At 39.1% G+C, this 17333-nt stretch overlaps 4 protein-coding genes across 4 annotated transcripts; 1 reads left to right on the plus strand and 3 right to left on the minus strand.

Annotated features, from left to right (window-relative positions):
- Positions 1-1103: 1103 nt before the first annotated feature.
- Cn-iiib (cytosolic 5'-nucleotidase IIIB) lies at positions 1104-3342 on the minus strand. The gene is made up of 5 exons (XM_071698339.1): positions 3126-3342; positions 2951-3049; positions 2805-2874; positions 1994-2577; positions 1104-1925 (listed from the first exon to the last, which is right to left on the minus strand). The coding sequence occupies exons 1-5, from the start codon at positions 3150-3152 to the stop codon at positions 1824-1826; spliced, it is 882 nt and encodes a 293-aa protein (XP_071554440.1). The 5' UTR covers positions 3153-3342; the 3' UTR covers positions 1104-1823.
- A 275-nt stretch (positions 3343-3617) lies between these two features.
- LOC139768287 (uncharacterized) lies at positions 3618-8891 on the minus strand. The gene is made up of 6 exons (XM_071698331.1): positions 7667-8891; positions 6715-6956; positions 5895-6041; positions 5524-5794; positions 4923-5438; positions 3618-4847 (listed from the first exon to the last, which is right to left on the minus strand). Exons 2-6 carry the CDS (start codon positions 6799-6801, stop codon positions 4456-4458), a joined length of 1413 nt encoding a protein of 470 aa, XP_071554432.1. The 5' UTR covers positions 6802-6956; positions 7667-8891; the 3' UTR covers positions 3618-4455.
- A 58-nt stretch (positions 8892-8949) lies between these two features.
- Vib (phosphatidylinositol transfer protein vib) lies at positions 8950-15608 on the plus strand. Its single transcript, XM_071698340.1, has 6 exons — positions 8950-10100; positions 10861-10891; positions 11557-11820; positions 11909-11986; positions 12054-12434; positions 12569-15608. Exons 1-6 carry the CDS (start codon positions 10084-10086, stop codon positions 12611-12613), a joined length of 816 nt encoding a protein of 271 aa, XP_071554441.1. The 5' UTR covers positions 8950-10083; the 3' UTR covers positions 12614-15608.
- On the minus strand, positions 14812-17258 carry Arc42 (Activator-recruited cofactor subunit 42). Its single transcript, XM_071698333.1, has 5 exons — positions 17076-17258; positions 16887-16992; positions 16105-16772; positions 15807-16030; positions 14812-15239 (listed from the first exon to the last, which is right to left on the minus strand). Exons 1-5 carry the CDS (start codon positions 17101-17103, stop codon positions 15027-15029), a joined length of 1239 nt encoding a protein of 412 aa, XP_071554434.1. The 5' UTR covers positions 17104-17258; the 3' UTR covers positions 14812-15026.
- Positions 17259-17333: the final 75 nt, after the last annotated feature.

Consider the following 17333-nt stretch of genomic DNA (forward strand, 5'->3'; position numbering starts at 1 on the left):
CCAACAAATCAAAAAATATATTGATATATAGTATCAGCGTTCACCGCTACGTCGCGCATGAGGTAGAACCACAACTCGTATTTAAAATACAACCACGTAGTCTATATAAGAGGCACGAAACGAGTTCAAAGTATTGTTAAAAATCCACTTGCCGTTCGGATTCGGCGTTAAACTGTAGGTCCCCCTACAGTCCCTGTTGTAGGGACAGTCGTCACATGTGCCGGCTGCGGCCTGTGGGAGAGAAGGCATTTCTGCCTTCTGGCATTTGTTTAGGCACATGTGGAGGCGTAGGTCGTAGGGCGTAGGTCCGACTCGGACAATGCGCCCATTGAAATAAACTAAATGAAAATTATTTATATATTTACTAAAATTTTAATATGGCAGAGGCGCGCGGGCAACAAGAACCGTGCATGGTTATGATCGTCTACCCGCTGCCGGAGATAGTTCGCTGTCCCCAGTGCTGGGTGGGCGAGAGCGACGACCTTAAACCGCAGGGCGAGTATTGCGACCCGGCTCACATCGCGAAACATGAAAAGAAAATGCATCCGGGGGACTACATAAGCTATAAGTGCTCCGTCTGTAATTATATCGGCAAAACAGCCGTGCCGTTAAGAAATGTTAAAGCTCATTATGAGCGAGAGCACGGCGTTCCCCGAGTCCCCGAGTGCAGAAGCCGGGTTGCGGCGCGGGCACTCAGTGCGCGAACGGTGGGCTGTCATCTCAATCGCAAGTGCGGGCTACACGAGCATCATTGGCGACGACGTCATCCTCGTCGCGGTCGTCCTCCGGGGGACTGTCGCAACGCCGCGCGTGCGACTCGCGGCCACCCGGGGCGTCCCGGGGCGCACATCACGGCCACTGCATCAACATCCGCACCATCGCGAGCACTAGCACCATCATCGAGATCGCCATCTGCAAGCACATCATCCGCAGGAACATGTGAGTCCCCCGCATATACGGCCGTCATCGTCGCAGCATCAGAATCAGCAAATAAATGTAAAAAGTATATAATTAACAGAAGTATTGAGTAAATCTCCAATTTTCGTTTTCAACTTTGAACTTATGAGGGCTATGTATGAGGGCTATGAATTAATATTATATCGAACTTTCTCACGCTCATTTAATTTTCAAAAATTTAACACTAATTTTCAACATCTTAAATTATCTTCTGACTGCTTAACATTGAGTTTAATTAGATACTAAAGTTGATTTATACAGAGATATTACTGTTCGATTGCTTAGAATCAACATTTTCATTCTGTTTTGTGACACAGCAATTAATAACATTATTTTGAAATATCGGCGATAAATATACTTGGCAAAAATACTTGATAAAAATACGAGTCACGATTTCACATTTAGATGTTGATTATCGGAGAACACACACAGTGCTCAAATTTCGCAAATTATAACTTCAATAAATATTACATGTCAATATTACGTTACATATCGTAGTCGGACGCCGCACACTCACACATACATAGGTTTGCAAAAATTTATAAATGGTAGATATGTCAACTTTTCAATTTAAGTTAAAGATTAATTTATTCAAGATGCACACGCCTTTAAAATATATATCTTTTACCAGTGAGACGAGCGTAACTTATAGCTTATCCGCATTACGCCGATACGCTATTATTAAAAATATATTAGGAAATGTATTTAAGTTAAAAGATATGTTAATTGTAGAATGAGTTAGAGAGAGAGTCTTCGTATTTTGAATTACGGAGCGATCACGTATGCGTATGACGTTTACACCTTTGTAGGTGCGTACATGTACACGCAGGCAGGCAGGTAAAAAGAGAGCGTCGATGTAGACGGTATTACAAGATATTTTGTAGTATCTCCATCGGCACCCGCATCGTTTGATCGTCGACGAGAACGATGTCGAAGTTTTCCATAAATGAGTCTAAGCTAGCCTCCACCTGGAGAAGAAACGAGATTAGTCACTGTATATATCGATAATCCGCAGCCCACTAATCGAGATACTTACGTGATCGTAGAGGAATCCAATTTTCAGGACTGCCTTAGTGTCTTTTATTCCCTCCACCATGTTGGCGTCGCCGATCGTGTCGCCCATTAGCAACACATTATGTCTCTTTTGAAGTAACTTGAGATAATCTTCTGCCAGTGCGCACTCATTCTTGTTGTACACGTGTATGAGCACGTCGTTCTTAAATCCATCCAATTGATTTCCATTATACTTGAGAAAGTTGGAGATTACTTTTACATTATCGAAGAGAGCATCGTGGTACCTCAGCACAGCCTCCACTATATCTCCCAGACCGGCGCTAAACACTACAATCGGCACTCTCGCATTGTACAGTTTCTGAAAAAGCTCTTCCGTACCATCGCGCAATATATTTTCGAACCCTTGGGCCACTTCCTCTAATTCATGAGGATCAAACTCGATGCCTTTCAACAGATTTTGCGCAGCTGTCATCCAGTCGCGCATAGCGTCTGCCTTCTTGTTCACAGGCATATCTGGATCTATTTCCATTGGTCTGTACTTATTGTATAGATGCTTAGCTTCGTCTAAATACTGCTGTGGCAATTGCTTGCATTTTCGGAACATACCTAAAATTAAATTTCAATGTCAAGTTACCGCAGAGCTGAACAGAAACCGATGAATCACGATAAACTTGAGTATGTATATTTGTACAAATTTGAACAATTAAAAATGACTCAATTATGACAGACAGCTTGTGAACTTGCAAGGGAAATCAGCAAGCTTGTGAAAAAGAGAGCTTATAATTTAAAAAAAACTACATTTTTTTTAACACAATAAATTATCATTTACTTACCAAAGCTGCTAAGTACATGCCTGCCGTCTATATGTTGCTTCGTAACGGTTAAGTCGAAATCCGTGACTATCTGCACAGGTAATCGTAGATTAACCTAATGCTGAATTAAAAGGTGATTGCAAAGGTGTAAATATAAGAGCACACACCTGCAGATTATTCGCGCCGCCTTGCTGTATCGCATTTATCGTCTTCAGGAGCGCGACTTCGTCCCTGATGTAAACATGTCTCGACCTCAAAGCGGGCAACTGCAAACGGAGAATATGTTTCGTGATGCCGGAAAGAGAACGCGTCATTGAAGGAGGGACGGTCGACGTTACTCACTTCGTCGATCGTAAATTCGTTGCTCATCGTCGTCGGTAACGCGGAATCGCGTGGAGGCTCCAGAAGTTCGAAGTCGACCTCTCAAACTCTCAAGTCTCAAATCGTTCACCGTCCCTCGTCTCGTGCCAACGTGCGTTGCACGTTGCCACGAGCCACGAGCCACGAGCCTGCTAACCAACCACAAGGAAGTGCGCATGCCAAGTGCGCTGCTTTTGCTCGTTATACCGGGTGCCCCGTAACACATGTTCCTCTCCCTGGCACGAAAGTCGAGTCACGTAATTTCGCTTGATGTGAATTCTTTCTTCAATAATATTGTCATCTTTCTTCAATAAAACTGTTATCTTTAAGAGATTTCCAGTTAGGAAGATCTATGCGATTTTAAAATAAGATTCAAGAGACCGTAACGTGGTTATATATATAACCACGTTTATAAATTAATATATAAATATTAGAAGTAACAATGTGTCAAATACATAAAGACGACAATAACAATGAAACATGCTAAATTAATTTATTCGATAAATATATTACATGCAGTATATGTCTACATTTTTTTGTTACAATTTTTTGATATATTTTATATATATATAGTTAATTAAATCGATTATAATTTAATTTTTGTATATAAAAAAAGAAAGAGATATTTCCAGATATATATGCTTTATACATGACACTTATATGACAGCAAAAGGCATAATTTCCTTTGATACATATGTTGTAAGCATTAAATCTAATAATATTGTCAATAATTTAATATTAATAATATTATTTTATTGAAATCATTGTGTTAATTAATAATAATAATATGAAAAAATACTATTACAAATCGTCAAAAATATTAATTTTAATAAGTACGTTATTATTATTAAAACTGCTATTTTTAACATATTATTATTAATTTATTAGTTACAATAAAATAGTAATTTTTAAAAGTAAATAACTTTCTAATACAATATAAAATACAATATTATAAAATCATATTAATGTATTAAAATTGTGCATTAATTAAAAAAAATGTATTTAAAAAATACAATAATGCATTAAAAATCTGTTATTGTATTCTTGAGAAAAATATACGTATGTTGCACATATGTGTGGTATATGTTAGACATATGCATATAATGTGCAAGCATGTCATTTTGATAAATATGATCAAATATAATGTGTCATGTAACAAACTATATATTCAGATTATTACATCTTTCTAAACACCTTAAGATATCTAAAATGTCAACAGGTTGAAGACGGAGGGTGGAATACATTTTATAATTATATAAAGAGAATCATAAATTATAATTGTACTTCGTTAATTATTCCTCTTCATTTTTTTTTATTTCTCTTCATTTACTCCGAATAGCAATATTATTTTACTTAACTTATTCTCAATCTTTTTCACCGAATTTTCATCTAATATACGTTTATGAACAAGCAACTGCAAGAAATACTCCTTTTCGCCATAAAACGGTTCAATTAAGAGTACGAGATCTTTTATAGAAGATTTATACAGATGTTGAACCATGTTCAACCAGGCATCCTCCAGGTTTCTTAACAAGTTAGGTAATGACGACTGTAAATTTAATAACCGTGGTGCTTTTGGATTACTTAGACACCTTAGACTATAAGCTCCATCGTACAATAGCATTGTTAATTCGTTATCATTTTCCAGAGCGTCTAAAAACTTATCAGAATCTGATTTCAGTCTTTTTGATATTACATCTAAAACTATTATACACAATATGGTTAGAAAAAACATATTACTGCATTAATTATCCACAATGCAACAACGAATTTTAATACCTATTTTAAGACTTGAAATTATGCGCATCAAAATGTTATTTATGTCATGTAACAAATTGTATTCCAAATATGACAATAGGTATGCATATTTGGAAATTAAATCAATAACTTTAGGTCGTTTATCAGTTATTAGGTCTGAAAGTAAAACTTTCCGGTATGGATCGAAAACATAAAATAAGCATTCCACGATTAAGCCGTGTAAATTCAAATCATTGTAAAACACAGGTATCTTTGTTTTCATAATCGTCATTATTGATAGCCAATTGTAGACAAGCTCTAAATTTATCTGTTTCTCTCTTTTACGTTTCCATTCTACCATTTGCTTGCAACGGATCGTTATTTTATAAATTATTTCATTTATATTGATACCGACTCCTTTTATTGTCCAGTAAACTCCAGACTGTATTTTCTCTAGAAGAATAGATTGATTCGAATTATCGACATCGTCTGCAGATTGATTCAAATTTGTCTCAGCCATTTCCTTGACCAGGTCAATGACTGTTTCTATTAACTTTTCTATAAAAAAAAAATTTAACACATTAATCGGATTGCGCTCTGCAAAACTGATTCTCTTACGATATATTTCAATAAATGAGTATACCATTAGATTCGGTAAATTCAAACTCAAGTATAACGAGTATAGAGCGTCCAAGAGATTCATTTTTCAAGTGCCCCAACCAACTTGATGCACAATTGTTTCGGATCGCGCGCACTGCTACTTTTAAGAATCTCAGAAGACTCAATAGTACCAACTCGTGTTTGGATTCCAAATGACTTAGGATAGATGATACAAAACTTAGGTCATTGCCTATTATGAAAATCATTGTTTCATCCTTGCTGCATACATTATTAATAATACAAATCACTATTTCCTTTAAAAAAATGTTAACGGATTAACGTTAAAATAATTTCATTAAACTATACTTTAGAAATAACAATCGAATATTTGCGATAAAGATGAATGTAGCATACAACAACATCTGGTTTACTGTTCACAGCATTCAACATTTCTCGCAATATATGTGCATGATTTACAAAATAAGTTGCCATATCGGTGTTTTCGCTCATGGTCAATACATGTTTATATCTTCGCATCATTACTTCCGGCTTATCATTTATCTGAAATGAGTTGCACTGCATAATTTGCATATACGTATCTCAAGCTTTAAGGCCGTCACACACAAAATGCATAACGTCGCATAAGCATAGCATAAGACCGCTGGACCAATGAGCATCTTACGTAAATTAATATGGCGACATTATGCTGGATGCTCATTGGTCCAGCGGTCTTGTGCTATGCTTATGCTACGCTATGCATTTTGTGTATTATAGCCTTTATAGTACCATAAATTTAATAAAAAATAACCCAACAGCATCAATAAAAATATATTTTTTGCTGCACTTCTAATTTTATATTCATTTACATTAATCTAATTATTAAACATATTCATTTTTCATTTTCATTATCTAAATTATTTTTCTAATACTGTTTTACCAGTAATATGTCCCGAAAAAATATTTTATCTCTGATCAAAATAACTTATATCTATTGTATTCACAGTAAACAAAGAACTTCCGAAAAGAAGAGTATTGTACAAAGAATATTCTTCCGAAATGCTACGTTATTATCCAATAATGATATCAAAAATTATAGATCGCAAATTTCAATAAAACTTATTGATAAAATTAAAAATATTAAACAATTCCGAGCAAAGTCGTTGTTTAGGATACTACCCTTGGCTCCTAAATATACACAATAGCAATTGCAAATGGTATTTGTACAAATGATTACCATATCAGGAAGTTTGGACATTAAGGTATTCACGTATTTTTTCGCTGTAGCGATTTCTACAACGACCACCACTTCGTCATCAGACATCTGGTCTATATATTGAGCGAAAAAATTTGTGATGCTTTCTCTCTTGTATGAATTTCTTCTATATTCCTATTTCTATCCTACAGATTTTTCACATAAATTGTCACCAGCTTTTTAACTCTGCATTATATCGTTATTTGTTTCCCCTTGAGACTTCTCTGAAAAAGATTTCGATTCTAATTTTTTCTATATTATTAGTATAAAAATTTCTGCCCAAATCTTATTACTGAACAGGAAAATTAACAATTTGACAATCGTATTCGATTAACAGAGATTCGCGGCAGAGATTCTAAATTATTTTGCAGTTTTATCTCTTAAACGTACTCGTGGTAGGTATTCTTGCCATTAATATATTTTTGGACAAATATTCATCATATTCGCGTTCGCGTTCGCGTGCGATTAATCTTGTTGCTGAAGAGTAAAAATTTGTAACATTCGTGGCAAAGATTCTAAATCACTTTGCAATTTTATCTCTTAAACGTATTCATGGTATTCTATTCGTATTTTTTTTTTAGATGTAGACATTTAGATCATCTAAAATTTGAGCGTTCGTGTAATTACAACGTACTACGTTGATCTAATTATTCTGATCAGAATTCTTGCACAATTCCATATCAATCGGTTCGGTCAATGTTATATTCGTATTTGGTAAGTAGAGATTCGAAAGAGATCGCGGAATCGAACTTTTCTTGCTGCAAGAGCTATAATTATTACGGGACTCTCTGCCTGACTCTTCATGCTAAGTAGTTGAAATTGATAATTTTTCTGGCGAAGAGTCGAACGGTGGACGTGCGAAAATCATCTCACAAGCGCGATCGAGAGACTCTATAGTAAAGATTTCGAATTTTGTAACGACTTTGTTTCTTACCTGATATACAGATATCGTGTTTGAGGTTGTTCCTTGGTCTGTGACTTACCGAAATCGACTAGCTTCTAATTGCTTTCTGTAACATCGAAGTTGAGAGTTCCCAAAATATTGCCGTCATGACATTCAAGGATATATCCGTGGCAGTAAATAATAAACACACGTTGCTTCGGAACTAGAACTCGCGATATTTAAGTTTAAAAATACGGGTTACAAAATTCACGAGGCAGTTCGATTTTAACATATCGAAAATATGTTTCTTCGATATCCAACTTATTAAAAAAAAATATTACGTTGTACGCCGGTTTTTGTTGCATTCTCTTTACTTGAAGAGAAAGTTTTAAAAGCGACCTTGACCAAACTCCGATTAACTTAATTGTCGATTAAGTCAGTAATCTAATTTAATTTATATTCTATTGGCATAAATAGATTAATTAATCGTCATACATATATAGTTCGAAGTTTTATTTTAAGCAGTTCTGCTGGTTGAATTAATTACCGATTAAGTTTGAGAAAACTTTTAAGAGACCTACTGACAAAGTTGACCGAACAAGACGTGATGATAAATAATAATAATAACTTCATTGTTTATAAGATTTGATTTCGACAAGTTTCGGAAAGTTATAAAGAGCATAAAGAAATGAAAAGAAGAAGAAAGAATTTACAAGTATAAACTGATTGAATCTACAAATAATAAGATTTAAAAAACCGACAGCGACGGGACGAAAGGACGGAACATTTTACGTCCAAATGTACAGTGAGTTAATAATATATTGTGCACCAAGAGGAGAGAACTGCGTTTTTCAGACGAGCGTGAAGTCGCCAGAGTGGCAATCACACATGAGTCTGAAAAAGCTTTCGACCCATGGTGCACGCGATATTTTTCACAACAACTTTACGGAAATGTTCGACTTTCCGTGGAGATGTTGTGAAAAAAGAAATGTAAAGTGGCTGCGGATTTGACGCCATCCGGAAAGAGCGAAAACGTATAGCTTCGCAAAAAAAAAAAATTAGAAAAGCGCGGAAGTAAAAATTTTAAATGCGAACACGGTTGAGTAATTGCTGGCCTAATCTGTTCGTGTTCCCGCGTGTCACTTTGTAAGGGAGATTTCGAATCCTGAGGATCGATCACGTATACCCAGGTAGCAATTAATGTCTAAAAGACATCATAAAGACATCTTTAAGATTTCTGGCATCTTAAAGACATCTTTATGATGTCTTTTAGACATTAATGCTACCTGGGTATCTTTTCCCTTAGGGCAAAAACGTGACCAGTGAAAAGTTTCATGTGACTATCTCTTTCTATTCGACACCACTAGAAAGAGATAGTTACATAAAACTTTATTTTTCACTTTTCACGTTTCCGCTCTAGGGGAAAATATACATGATCGACCCCCAGACCGATCCTGACATTCTGAGAATTCGCCCTTAAATGCGCATCAGGGCATCCAACGTAGGCTGCGGTCCACTCGACGCTACAAATGCTTTGAAGCGTTCTTCTTCTTTCTTCATTGAAAGAAAGGAGACGAGGAATATGCTTCGAAGCATTTGTACCGTCAAGTGGACCACAGCCGTAATTCCCTAACGCTCAACGGACGGAAACCCGTTACGACGTATGCGCATTCGTTTGAAAACTTCTCTCGCGTCCCGTAGGCGCCAACGGGAGGGAAAAAACAAGATGCATTTCATTGCGCATGATATTGCGTAACGATATCGTAATCGTGAATATAAAAATCGAACATTTTATTCTCTCCGCGAGTCACACGAAGTTAGCTAAGAAAGGCGACGCGCGCTCGTGGCGGCCGGCAGCCGTGGCGCACGCGCGTCTAATTTCTCGCGGAATGACGTCAGCGGCAAAGTCGCCCCGTTCGGCGAGGGGCGAGGAGGGCGTATCGGACGATCGTCGGCGATGGCGATGGCGGCCGAGGGTGGCCGAGGAACGACAGACGGACGGCATGACGGCTGGAGGGGCGACGAGGGGGGGGGGGGGTACCGCGGAGTCGTACACGTGTGCGCGGGCGCGCGCAAGTGTGTGTGTGGCTCCTTTGGCGCGGTCGTGGCGGTGCGGTTGCTGGTGTGCGGTGCTGCTGCTGTGCTGCTGCTGCTGCTGCTGCTGTTGGTGGTGCGGAGGTGCGGACCGTGAAGCGGCCGGAGTGAATCTGGCCGGAGTGTGTCAGTCGGTTGGTGAATCCTGTCGGGGTTGCTCGGCTCACACGTTGCGAGTGTATGATACTGCGGCGGCGGCGGCGAGCCGATAGCGAGCCGATAGCGCAAGCCGTGAGTCAGATCGGTAGCCGACGAGGAGAAGAGGGTGCGGTGCTGTCTGCAGCGGGGTCCTCCGCTGCTCCATCTCGTCGTCGTCGGTGTCGGCGAGTGTCTGCTGATCGCACGCTACTGGTCCATGTGATCTGCTGACTAAAATGCTCATCAAGGAATTGTAAGTGCGGCGCGGGACGGTGACGGGGGAGGCGGAGGAGGAGTGAAGAACGGTGACGGTGACGGTGACGGTTACGGGGACCGCACCGGAGCAGGGGCCCTGTCAGGTGCGCGACGCGGCACGGATTTCCGAAATTCGCTCCTGGCCACGGCCAACGCCGTGGGCCAGCGCAGCGAAATTCAAAAACCGATCGGCACGGGGCACGATGACTGCTGATCTTTAACGGCGGCTGGTGAAGGAGGTGGTGGAGGAGGGAGAGGGTTGAAGAAAGAGAGACGGAGCGAGAGGGATGGTGGCCCTCTCATCCCTTACCGCATGATTCCAGAGGTCTGCTCGCGCTGGTTGCACTTTCTGCACTACTCTCTCCCTCTCTCTCTCTCTCTCATTCTCTCTCTCTCGCTCTCTCCTTACCGAAGCTTAAAATATACGATGGTTCCTGGCCAGTAGCGGGAAGTGCGAGAAAAGTGCAGCTTCCCGAGAATATCGGCTGACTTTAGGCTTCCCCGGCATCGACCGTCCGCGTACGATGCGGATCGACACATGCGTTCAGTTATAAATCCCTCGCAAACTTATCGATCAGCGCCGATTTCTGATGTAATTATGATCGGCCGGGCGATACGTGCACCTCGCGGCGGCGATGACGCGTGCCCCCCTGTGACTCAAGGACACGGTTACGTTATCCGTGTGATTTCCTTCGCCTCCTTCTTGCCTCCCGATATGTAACGTAACGCTGACATAATCCGTTATTTGTCTGTTACAGCCGTGTCACTCTGCCCCTCACAGTGGAAGAGGTACGTGCCTGATCTGTCCCAGGAGTTCCATTCCTCGTAATGACCCGGTTTGATACCTGTCTGGATGTCAGATTGCATAAAAAGACAGTTGAAACTAATCTCTTAGCACTGCCGTGCAATCAAGAAAATTCGCCAATCATCTAATTATCCTCCGCATGGCACATGTGCCATGCCTCTCTGAGTACTTATGTGGAGTTATCTTGCATAAACAATGTTGCATTTGTAATTAGAAATCTTTTTTGTCGCACAGACACATGAGTTTCTTTATTATCTGTTGTTTAGACTATGTTTCTATTTTTCCATTCGCATTATCTGTTTGTCTCAGGGAGGGGTAATAAAGTGATGTCCAACAGAGATATCTTATAATTGTCGTTGCATGTGCGGTATCAATTCTAGAAATAGATATAGACTCTACCAGTGGACTTTAAATCTTTTCTTGTTTGTGCCTTTTGAATTGATGAATTGTAATAATAAATGAACTCCAATAAAAAGAATTGATAAATGTTAGTGCTCAAAAAACACAAGTCAAAGTACACATATAAATCATGCCTGCAAGGCTCGTGGAGTAAATTATATAACGGGCTTAACCTACCTCGGAAAATATTGAGAATTTATACATTAATTTTTTTCTCTCTCTCTCTCTCTCTCTCTCTCTCTCTTAACAGTACCAAGTAGCTCAACTGTATTCTGTAGCAGAGGCTAGTAAAAATAATACAGGCGGCGGAGAAGGCATTGAAGTATTGAAGAATGAGCCGTTTACGGATTATCCGTTACTCGGTGGAAAGTATTCATCAGGCCAATATACATATAAGATTTATCACTTAGCTAGTAAAGTGCCTGCTTTTATTCGCATTTTACTGCCAAAGAACTCGTTGGAGATCCACGAAGAGGCTTGGAACGCTTATCCCTATTGTAAGACAGTCATAACTGTAAGTGTTGCGCGTATATTCACATATGTATATATGAAATATTAGGTTTAAATATATCCACGTAAATGTTACTTTGATCTTTCCGCAGAATCCAGGGTACATGAAGGACAATTTCGTGATCATGATAGAGTCCTTTCATATCGGCGATGTCGGCAATCAGCATAACGTAAGTGCTATGAGATTCGACGAGTAGGTTTCAGTCGTTTACGTGTGTTTTCTTCTCACGAACTCAGGTGCACGAATTGCCGCCCGATAAGCTTAAAATCAGAGAGATAGTGCATATAGATATTGCCAATGATCCGGTCGCCAGTGCCGATTACAAGGAGGACGAGGATCCGTCTAAATTCAAGTCCCAGAAGACGGGACGGGGCCCTCTCGTCGGGAAAGACTGGAAGCATAATGTTCAACCTGTGATGACGTGCTACAAGCTAGTCACTTGTGAATTCAAATGGTTCGGTCTGCAGACTCGCGTCGAAGGATTCATTCAGAAGGCGGAACGCCGCCTGTTCACCAATTTCCATAGACAAGTGTTCTGCTGGATAGATCGTTGGTACGGTTTAACTATGGAGGATATTAGAGCAATTGAAGACAATACGAAAGAAGAATTAGACAGGGTAAGCGATTGCGCTCTCTTCAACTCTCCCGTTTCAAATTTATTCGACTTTTTGCTTTGTGAGAGATTTTTCTTCGTTTGTTGAAAGTCAAAATTTTCGATCTCTTGAAACGTTCTTTATATGTTCAATTGCAGCAAAGACATCAAGGTGAAGTACGGGGTATGCGGGCTGACGATTGAGGCTTCGATAGCTTCTATTATGAACGGTTAAATCAATTTCCTTATACATGTACACACAAATACAGACGCATACCTACAGATGTACACCCTGTTACGCTCTGTCATAGACGATTCCACAGGATTCGGACGATTTCTGGAATTTACGTGTCTATAGATTCAGTGTCTATTACAAATTACTTACTATTTTAATTTATTTTACATTTACAAGCGTTTTAGATGAATGTATCTACAGTCAAAGATTATTATAATGTAGTTATTATTATAAAAAAAAGAGACGAATGAAAGGAATCAGAATTATCTGGTTCTCTTGTTTAATGCATAATTATGAAAAGAATCTGGTTTCGTGAAAACCATCATAGATAAAAAAAAATTATGATTACTTAACAGCAGTTCGTAGTTCGATAATAATAGATATTGGAGTTCAATTAACGAACAAAATGTTTGCTGCAGAGTACATAAAGAAAAAAAAAACAAAGGAAATATGTGATTTAACATCGCGAGTTTGATCGTAGTTAAATAGTTAAAAATTCCACAGTTTAATATATTAATGTACAATTGAAAATCTAAATGTTGCATATTAACGATCTGTATTTCGAACTATTATTTCGACCGAAAGTGTAATGTATTAGATCGTGTATTTTCGGAAGAAGAAAAAGCAGAGTAGTATTTTCTCAATTCTACGAAAGTGTATATGTGATCAGGAAGCTCGATTCGAACAAAGTTATAAGAATCTTCAATGTGTATCTATAGTTATTTCGTGGAATTCTTGATGATTCCGCGAGGCAAGGTACTACGGTAGATTTCAACCTACAATGTTCCTTTATTCTTTCGTTCCATTCGTTATCGACGAGCGCGAGACGTGTATATGTACCTATATCCCCTAAAAAGTTTAGGACCAAACTGATGGATTTTTTAATTATACTGCGATGCTAACAGTAACGTATTAACATACTACTCTAAATTGTTTACTGACGACGGGAGGGGAGAGGTGATGTATTCTATGTAAAGTGCTCACACTGATATACATATACACACATATGTAGAGAAACAGAGTTTAGGCTATTTCAATATTGGTGACAGCGGGTGAATGATGAAAGGGTGCGTTATTGTATATATATATATATAAAAAAAAGAAAGAGGTATACACAATGAAATTCAAATTATATATATATATAATGTTTCTTTGCATTCCAATGGATCTCTGAGTACAACCGACAAAGTATTCTGGAACGCTGCTCGTAACTCATTACAGACTGTTAAATTATCCTCAAATTTCAAGTCTTTCTTCAGTGCATTATACGGTAATGAGAAAAAATATCATGACGATAAAAGAAGATAATTAGAGATAAGATATCTTAGAGTTTGTTTTGAAAATAATTATATTTATTTTCGCTAAATCGAATCCTTAAATGCGAGTAAAGAGTCTTTTAATGGGTTGTATACTAACGTGTAATCGCAGCAGCGTTCTTACCTAGCGATAGGATCTCTAATTAAATATACGAGTGAAGATTGAAAAAACAATAACGGAGTATATAATTTAACTGTCATCTGCACAAAGTAAATGTATTCTCTGTATTTTCTCGTTGGAAGACATGTAGTCTAAGGTAGCTTTTATCTTCGTATTCACGTACGAAGTATGTGGTAGCCACGACGGTGCACACAGTATTTGTACTCAATGTACCGGACATACATACGAGAAACAGAGAAAACTGGACATGTATTTATTCGTCATTTTATCGACGAGGGAAAACCGATCGAAATAAGGCACATCTGTGTCGTTCAAACAAGCTCGTAACTTTAATGGAATCCGCCTTTGTTCCACGACTGCGACTCATTCGTTTTGTTAAGACATGAGAGTTTCACACACGTACGCGAGTTTACATTACACCTGTTATCCTACGATAATAGTTACTTAAATAGATAGGCTCTAGCTGTTCCTAGACATGCGACAAGCAGGGTAGAGAAGAGTGGTGGATATAGAGAGAAAAAAAAGGAGAGGAAGAAAAAATGCCGTATCGCTGCCAAAGGGCTAACAGTGAAATACCAGATGAGTATGTGTATATATGTATATATGCACGTGTATAATGCGTTTCCTTTTCTTGCATACATACGTATATACGTACGTGTATGTGCATGTGTGTGCGCGTATGTGCGTATGTCTCGATCCAGTCGAGTATTTAGTCAAAGAGTTAATAAAATTAGAAGGCATAGCATATGAAATTTATTTCGACTTTTCTCTTAATATAAAAATATAATTAACATAGAGAAAATATATATATATATATATATATATACAAAATCTAATATAGATATGCAATACGTACAAAATATATTTTGCTCTCTCTTTGGATATAAAAGAAAGATACTGGAGGATTTTATCTTACGTGCGTGAGTCGTGCGATCTGGTGCGATCTCAATTGAGACCGTACTCTTTGACGAGATTCGCGGCGATCACGAGTCTCTGGATCTCCGACGTGCCTTCGTAGATCTCCGTGATACGCGCGTCCCTGTAATGACGTTCCGCCGGCATATCCGACACGTATCCCATCCCTCCCAGAATCTGTAAGCATTGATGGGCGCAGAACGTGGCGGTTTCCGATGCCGACAGTTTGGCCATAGCGGCTTCCTAGCGAATAAGAAATTATCTTGACAGTAGATGGAAAAACCAACGAGAGAGCCAGATCGCCAGATGTGTGAAAAATTTACTTGCATCGATATCCGCTTCGGACTTTCTCAGTTTGCGACTGAGGAAAATGCAAAACAGACGGACACAAGTTTGACAAAACAATCGTACATCGATATAAATTTTGACATCTGCAATCTGGCTCTTATTATAATTAGGCCTTCTATTTGAAGACTTATACCTCAAAAAGGTCTGTTCATTCTCTGTAAAAGTTACCCCACCTTTTTTCTCATTTAAATTTTCGATTATTTCAGTATACTGATCTGTTGATAATTAAACTGTTGATAATTAAAGCTTAAGCTATCGTGACTACTTGAAGATTTCTATGCCATTCACATGAAAGCGTGAAGTTTACTTTATCTGATAAGATATACAAACTGTAAATAGAAAAATATACATGGGCTAAGATTAAAATCAAAGTATATATGGGATAAGATAAGGAACGTCATGTTCAGAGTAAATATTCCAGTAGAATGAAACAATATTTATATCTAAATATTTATAACGCACCTTCGTGTACGGTTTACCGCTATCCTTAAGCTGAGCCGCTCGCCACGTCAGCAGTCTCGAACTTTCCAGTTTCAGAGCCATGTCAGCGATTTTTTGTTGAATTACCTGCAGCTTGACGATCGGCTGACCGAAGGCTTGGCGTTTAGCTGCGTAATCCATCGCGCAATCCAGAGATGCTTGAGCTATCCCCAACGCTTGACTGGCGATTCCTATTCTGCCAGAATCTGAGAGATAAAATCGAATGTTACATCGAATAACTATTACCGGTTCGTTAAAATTCGCGTGAACGATCGCGTACCTAGAGTCATCATCGCGATTTTAAAGCCCATTCCTGGTTTGCCTAGGGTGTTATTTTGTGACACTTGACAGTCCTCGAAGATCAAGGAGCAGGTGCTGCTGCCTCGTATACCCAATTTATCCTCCTTCTTGCCCAGGCTCAGACCCGCTGTCGGTTTGTCCACTATAATAGCGCTTATACCTTTGTGCTTCTTGGACTTGTCGGTCGTCGCAAAGAGAACTATTCCACTGGCTTCATATCCGTTTGTTATCCACGACTTGGTGCCGTTAACCGTGTAAACGTTGCCGTCCGCTTTTGCAGTGGTAGACGCCGCACTGGCGTCAGATCCGTTACCCGGTTCACTGAGAGCGAAACAGCCGATCTTCTCGCCGCTTATAAAAGGAACGATGTATTGTTCTTTCTGTTTGTCGGTCCCGAACGCGTCTATAGGGCCCAAGTAGAGGGAATTTTGCACACTCATTATAACCCCGGCGCTCGCGCAACCTCTGGAGATTTCCTCCATGGCTATGGCGTAGGCCAGGTAATCCAATCCCGTTCCACCCAGTGATTCAGGAACGCATAAACCCATGAGACCCAACTCGCCCATCTTCTTGATCTGCTCCTTTGGAAAGAGATGCTTCTTGTCAATTTCTGCTGCGATAGGCTTTAATTCCTCCTCGGCGAAGTCCCTGCAATTACAAATTTTTAATGGCAATGATAAACTTTATTCAACTGTACAGTAATTAATTATATCTGTATAAAATACATAGGTGTAACTTGTTGCCTGTGCAATACCGTAATACCTGCACGTTTTGTACAGCATCTGATACGTGTCTGGCAACATAGAGAGCGAGGCAATGTGTCGGCTGACATTGTTGACAGTGCATGTAGCTCTCGGCACGTTATTTGCTGCGAATCAATATAAACGTGATCAATATTCAATAGCAATCTACGTTCAATAATATTAGAATTGGACAATATTTGATACCCACCAAGTAATCTCAAGCACTGCATTGCCATTGTTGTTTGTGCTATCGTTGACGTTCGACTTATGGAACCGTCCCAAACTGTACTCTCGAACTTTGACCCGAGAGTACAATCAATCGCATACGGTACGATACATCCCACACGTACATGTGTCTACGCTGAATTATGCAGAATGCTATTAATAACTACCAGTCTTACAATTATACAGCAGTCACAGTTATATACTGTGCAGCAGTCTTTCTCTGCGTTTACGTGACGGGCCA

Source organism: Temnothorax nylanderi, unplaced genomic scaffold (assembly GCF_030848795.1).
Source record: "Temnothorax nylanderi isolate EJ_2023f unplaced genomic scaffold, tnyl_v1.0 TNYL_tig0015_pilon, whole genome shotgun sequence".
In the NCBI taxonomy this organism is placed as follows: Eukaryota; Metazoa; Arthropoda; class Insecta; order Hymenoptera; family Formicidae; genus Temnothorax; species Temnothorax nylanderi.

What these genes read in the sequence shown, in the direction of transcription:
- LOC139768287 (XM_071698331.1), bottom strand. Translation starts at nt 6,801, where the DNA reads ATGTCTGATGACGAAGTGGTGGTCGTTGTAGAAATCGCTACAGCGAAA. An exon ending in TGTCCAAACTTCCTGATATG is followed by an intron (nt 6,042 to 6,714) that starts GTAATCATTTGT and finishes AACTCATTTCAG; the next exon opens with ATAAATGATAAGCCGGAAGT. An exon ending in TGAATTTACCGAATCTAATG is followed by an intron (nt 5,439 to 5,523) that starts GTATACTCATTT and finishes TTTTTTTTATAG; the next exon opens with AAAAGTTAATAGAAACAGTC.
- Vib (XM_071698340.1), top strand. An exon ending in ATGTCGGCAATCAGCATAAC is followed by an intron (nt 11,987 to 12,053) that starts GTAAGTGCTATG and finishes TCACGAACTCAG; the next exon opens with GTGCACGAATTGCCGCCCGA. An exon ending in CGAAAGAAGAATTAGACAGG is followed by an intron (nt 12,435 to 12,568) that starts GTAAGCGATTGC and finishes GTTCAATTGCAG; the next exon opens with CAAAGACATCAAGGTGAAGT.
- Cn-iiib (XM_071698339.1), bottom strand. Translation starts at nt 3,152, where the DNA reads ATGAGCAACGAATTTACGATCGACGAA. An exon ending in ACGAATTTACGATCGACGAA is followed by an intron (nt 3,050 to 3,125) that starts GTGAGTAACGTC and finishes CTCCGTTTGCAG; the next exon opens with TTGCCCGCTTTGAGGTCGAG. An exon ending in GCATGTACTTAGCAGCTTTG is followed by an intron (nt 2,578 to 2,804) that starts GTAAGTAAATGA and finishes ATTTAATTTTAG; the next exon opens with GTATGTTCCGAAAATGCAAG.
- Arc42 (XM_071698333.1), bottom strand. Translation starts at nt 17,103, where the DNA reads ATGGCAATGCAGTGCTTGAGATTACTTG. An exon ending in GCAGTGCTTGAGATTACTTG is followed by an intron (nt 16,993 to 17,075) that starts GTGGGTATCAAA and finishes ATTGATTCGCAG; the next exon opens with CAAATAACGTGCCGAGAGCT. An exon ending in AATCGCGATGATGACTCTAG is followed by an intron (nt 16,031 to 16,104) that starts GTACGCGATCGT and finishes TTTATCTCTCAG; the next exon opens with ATTCTGGCAGAATAGGAATC.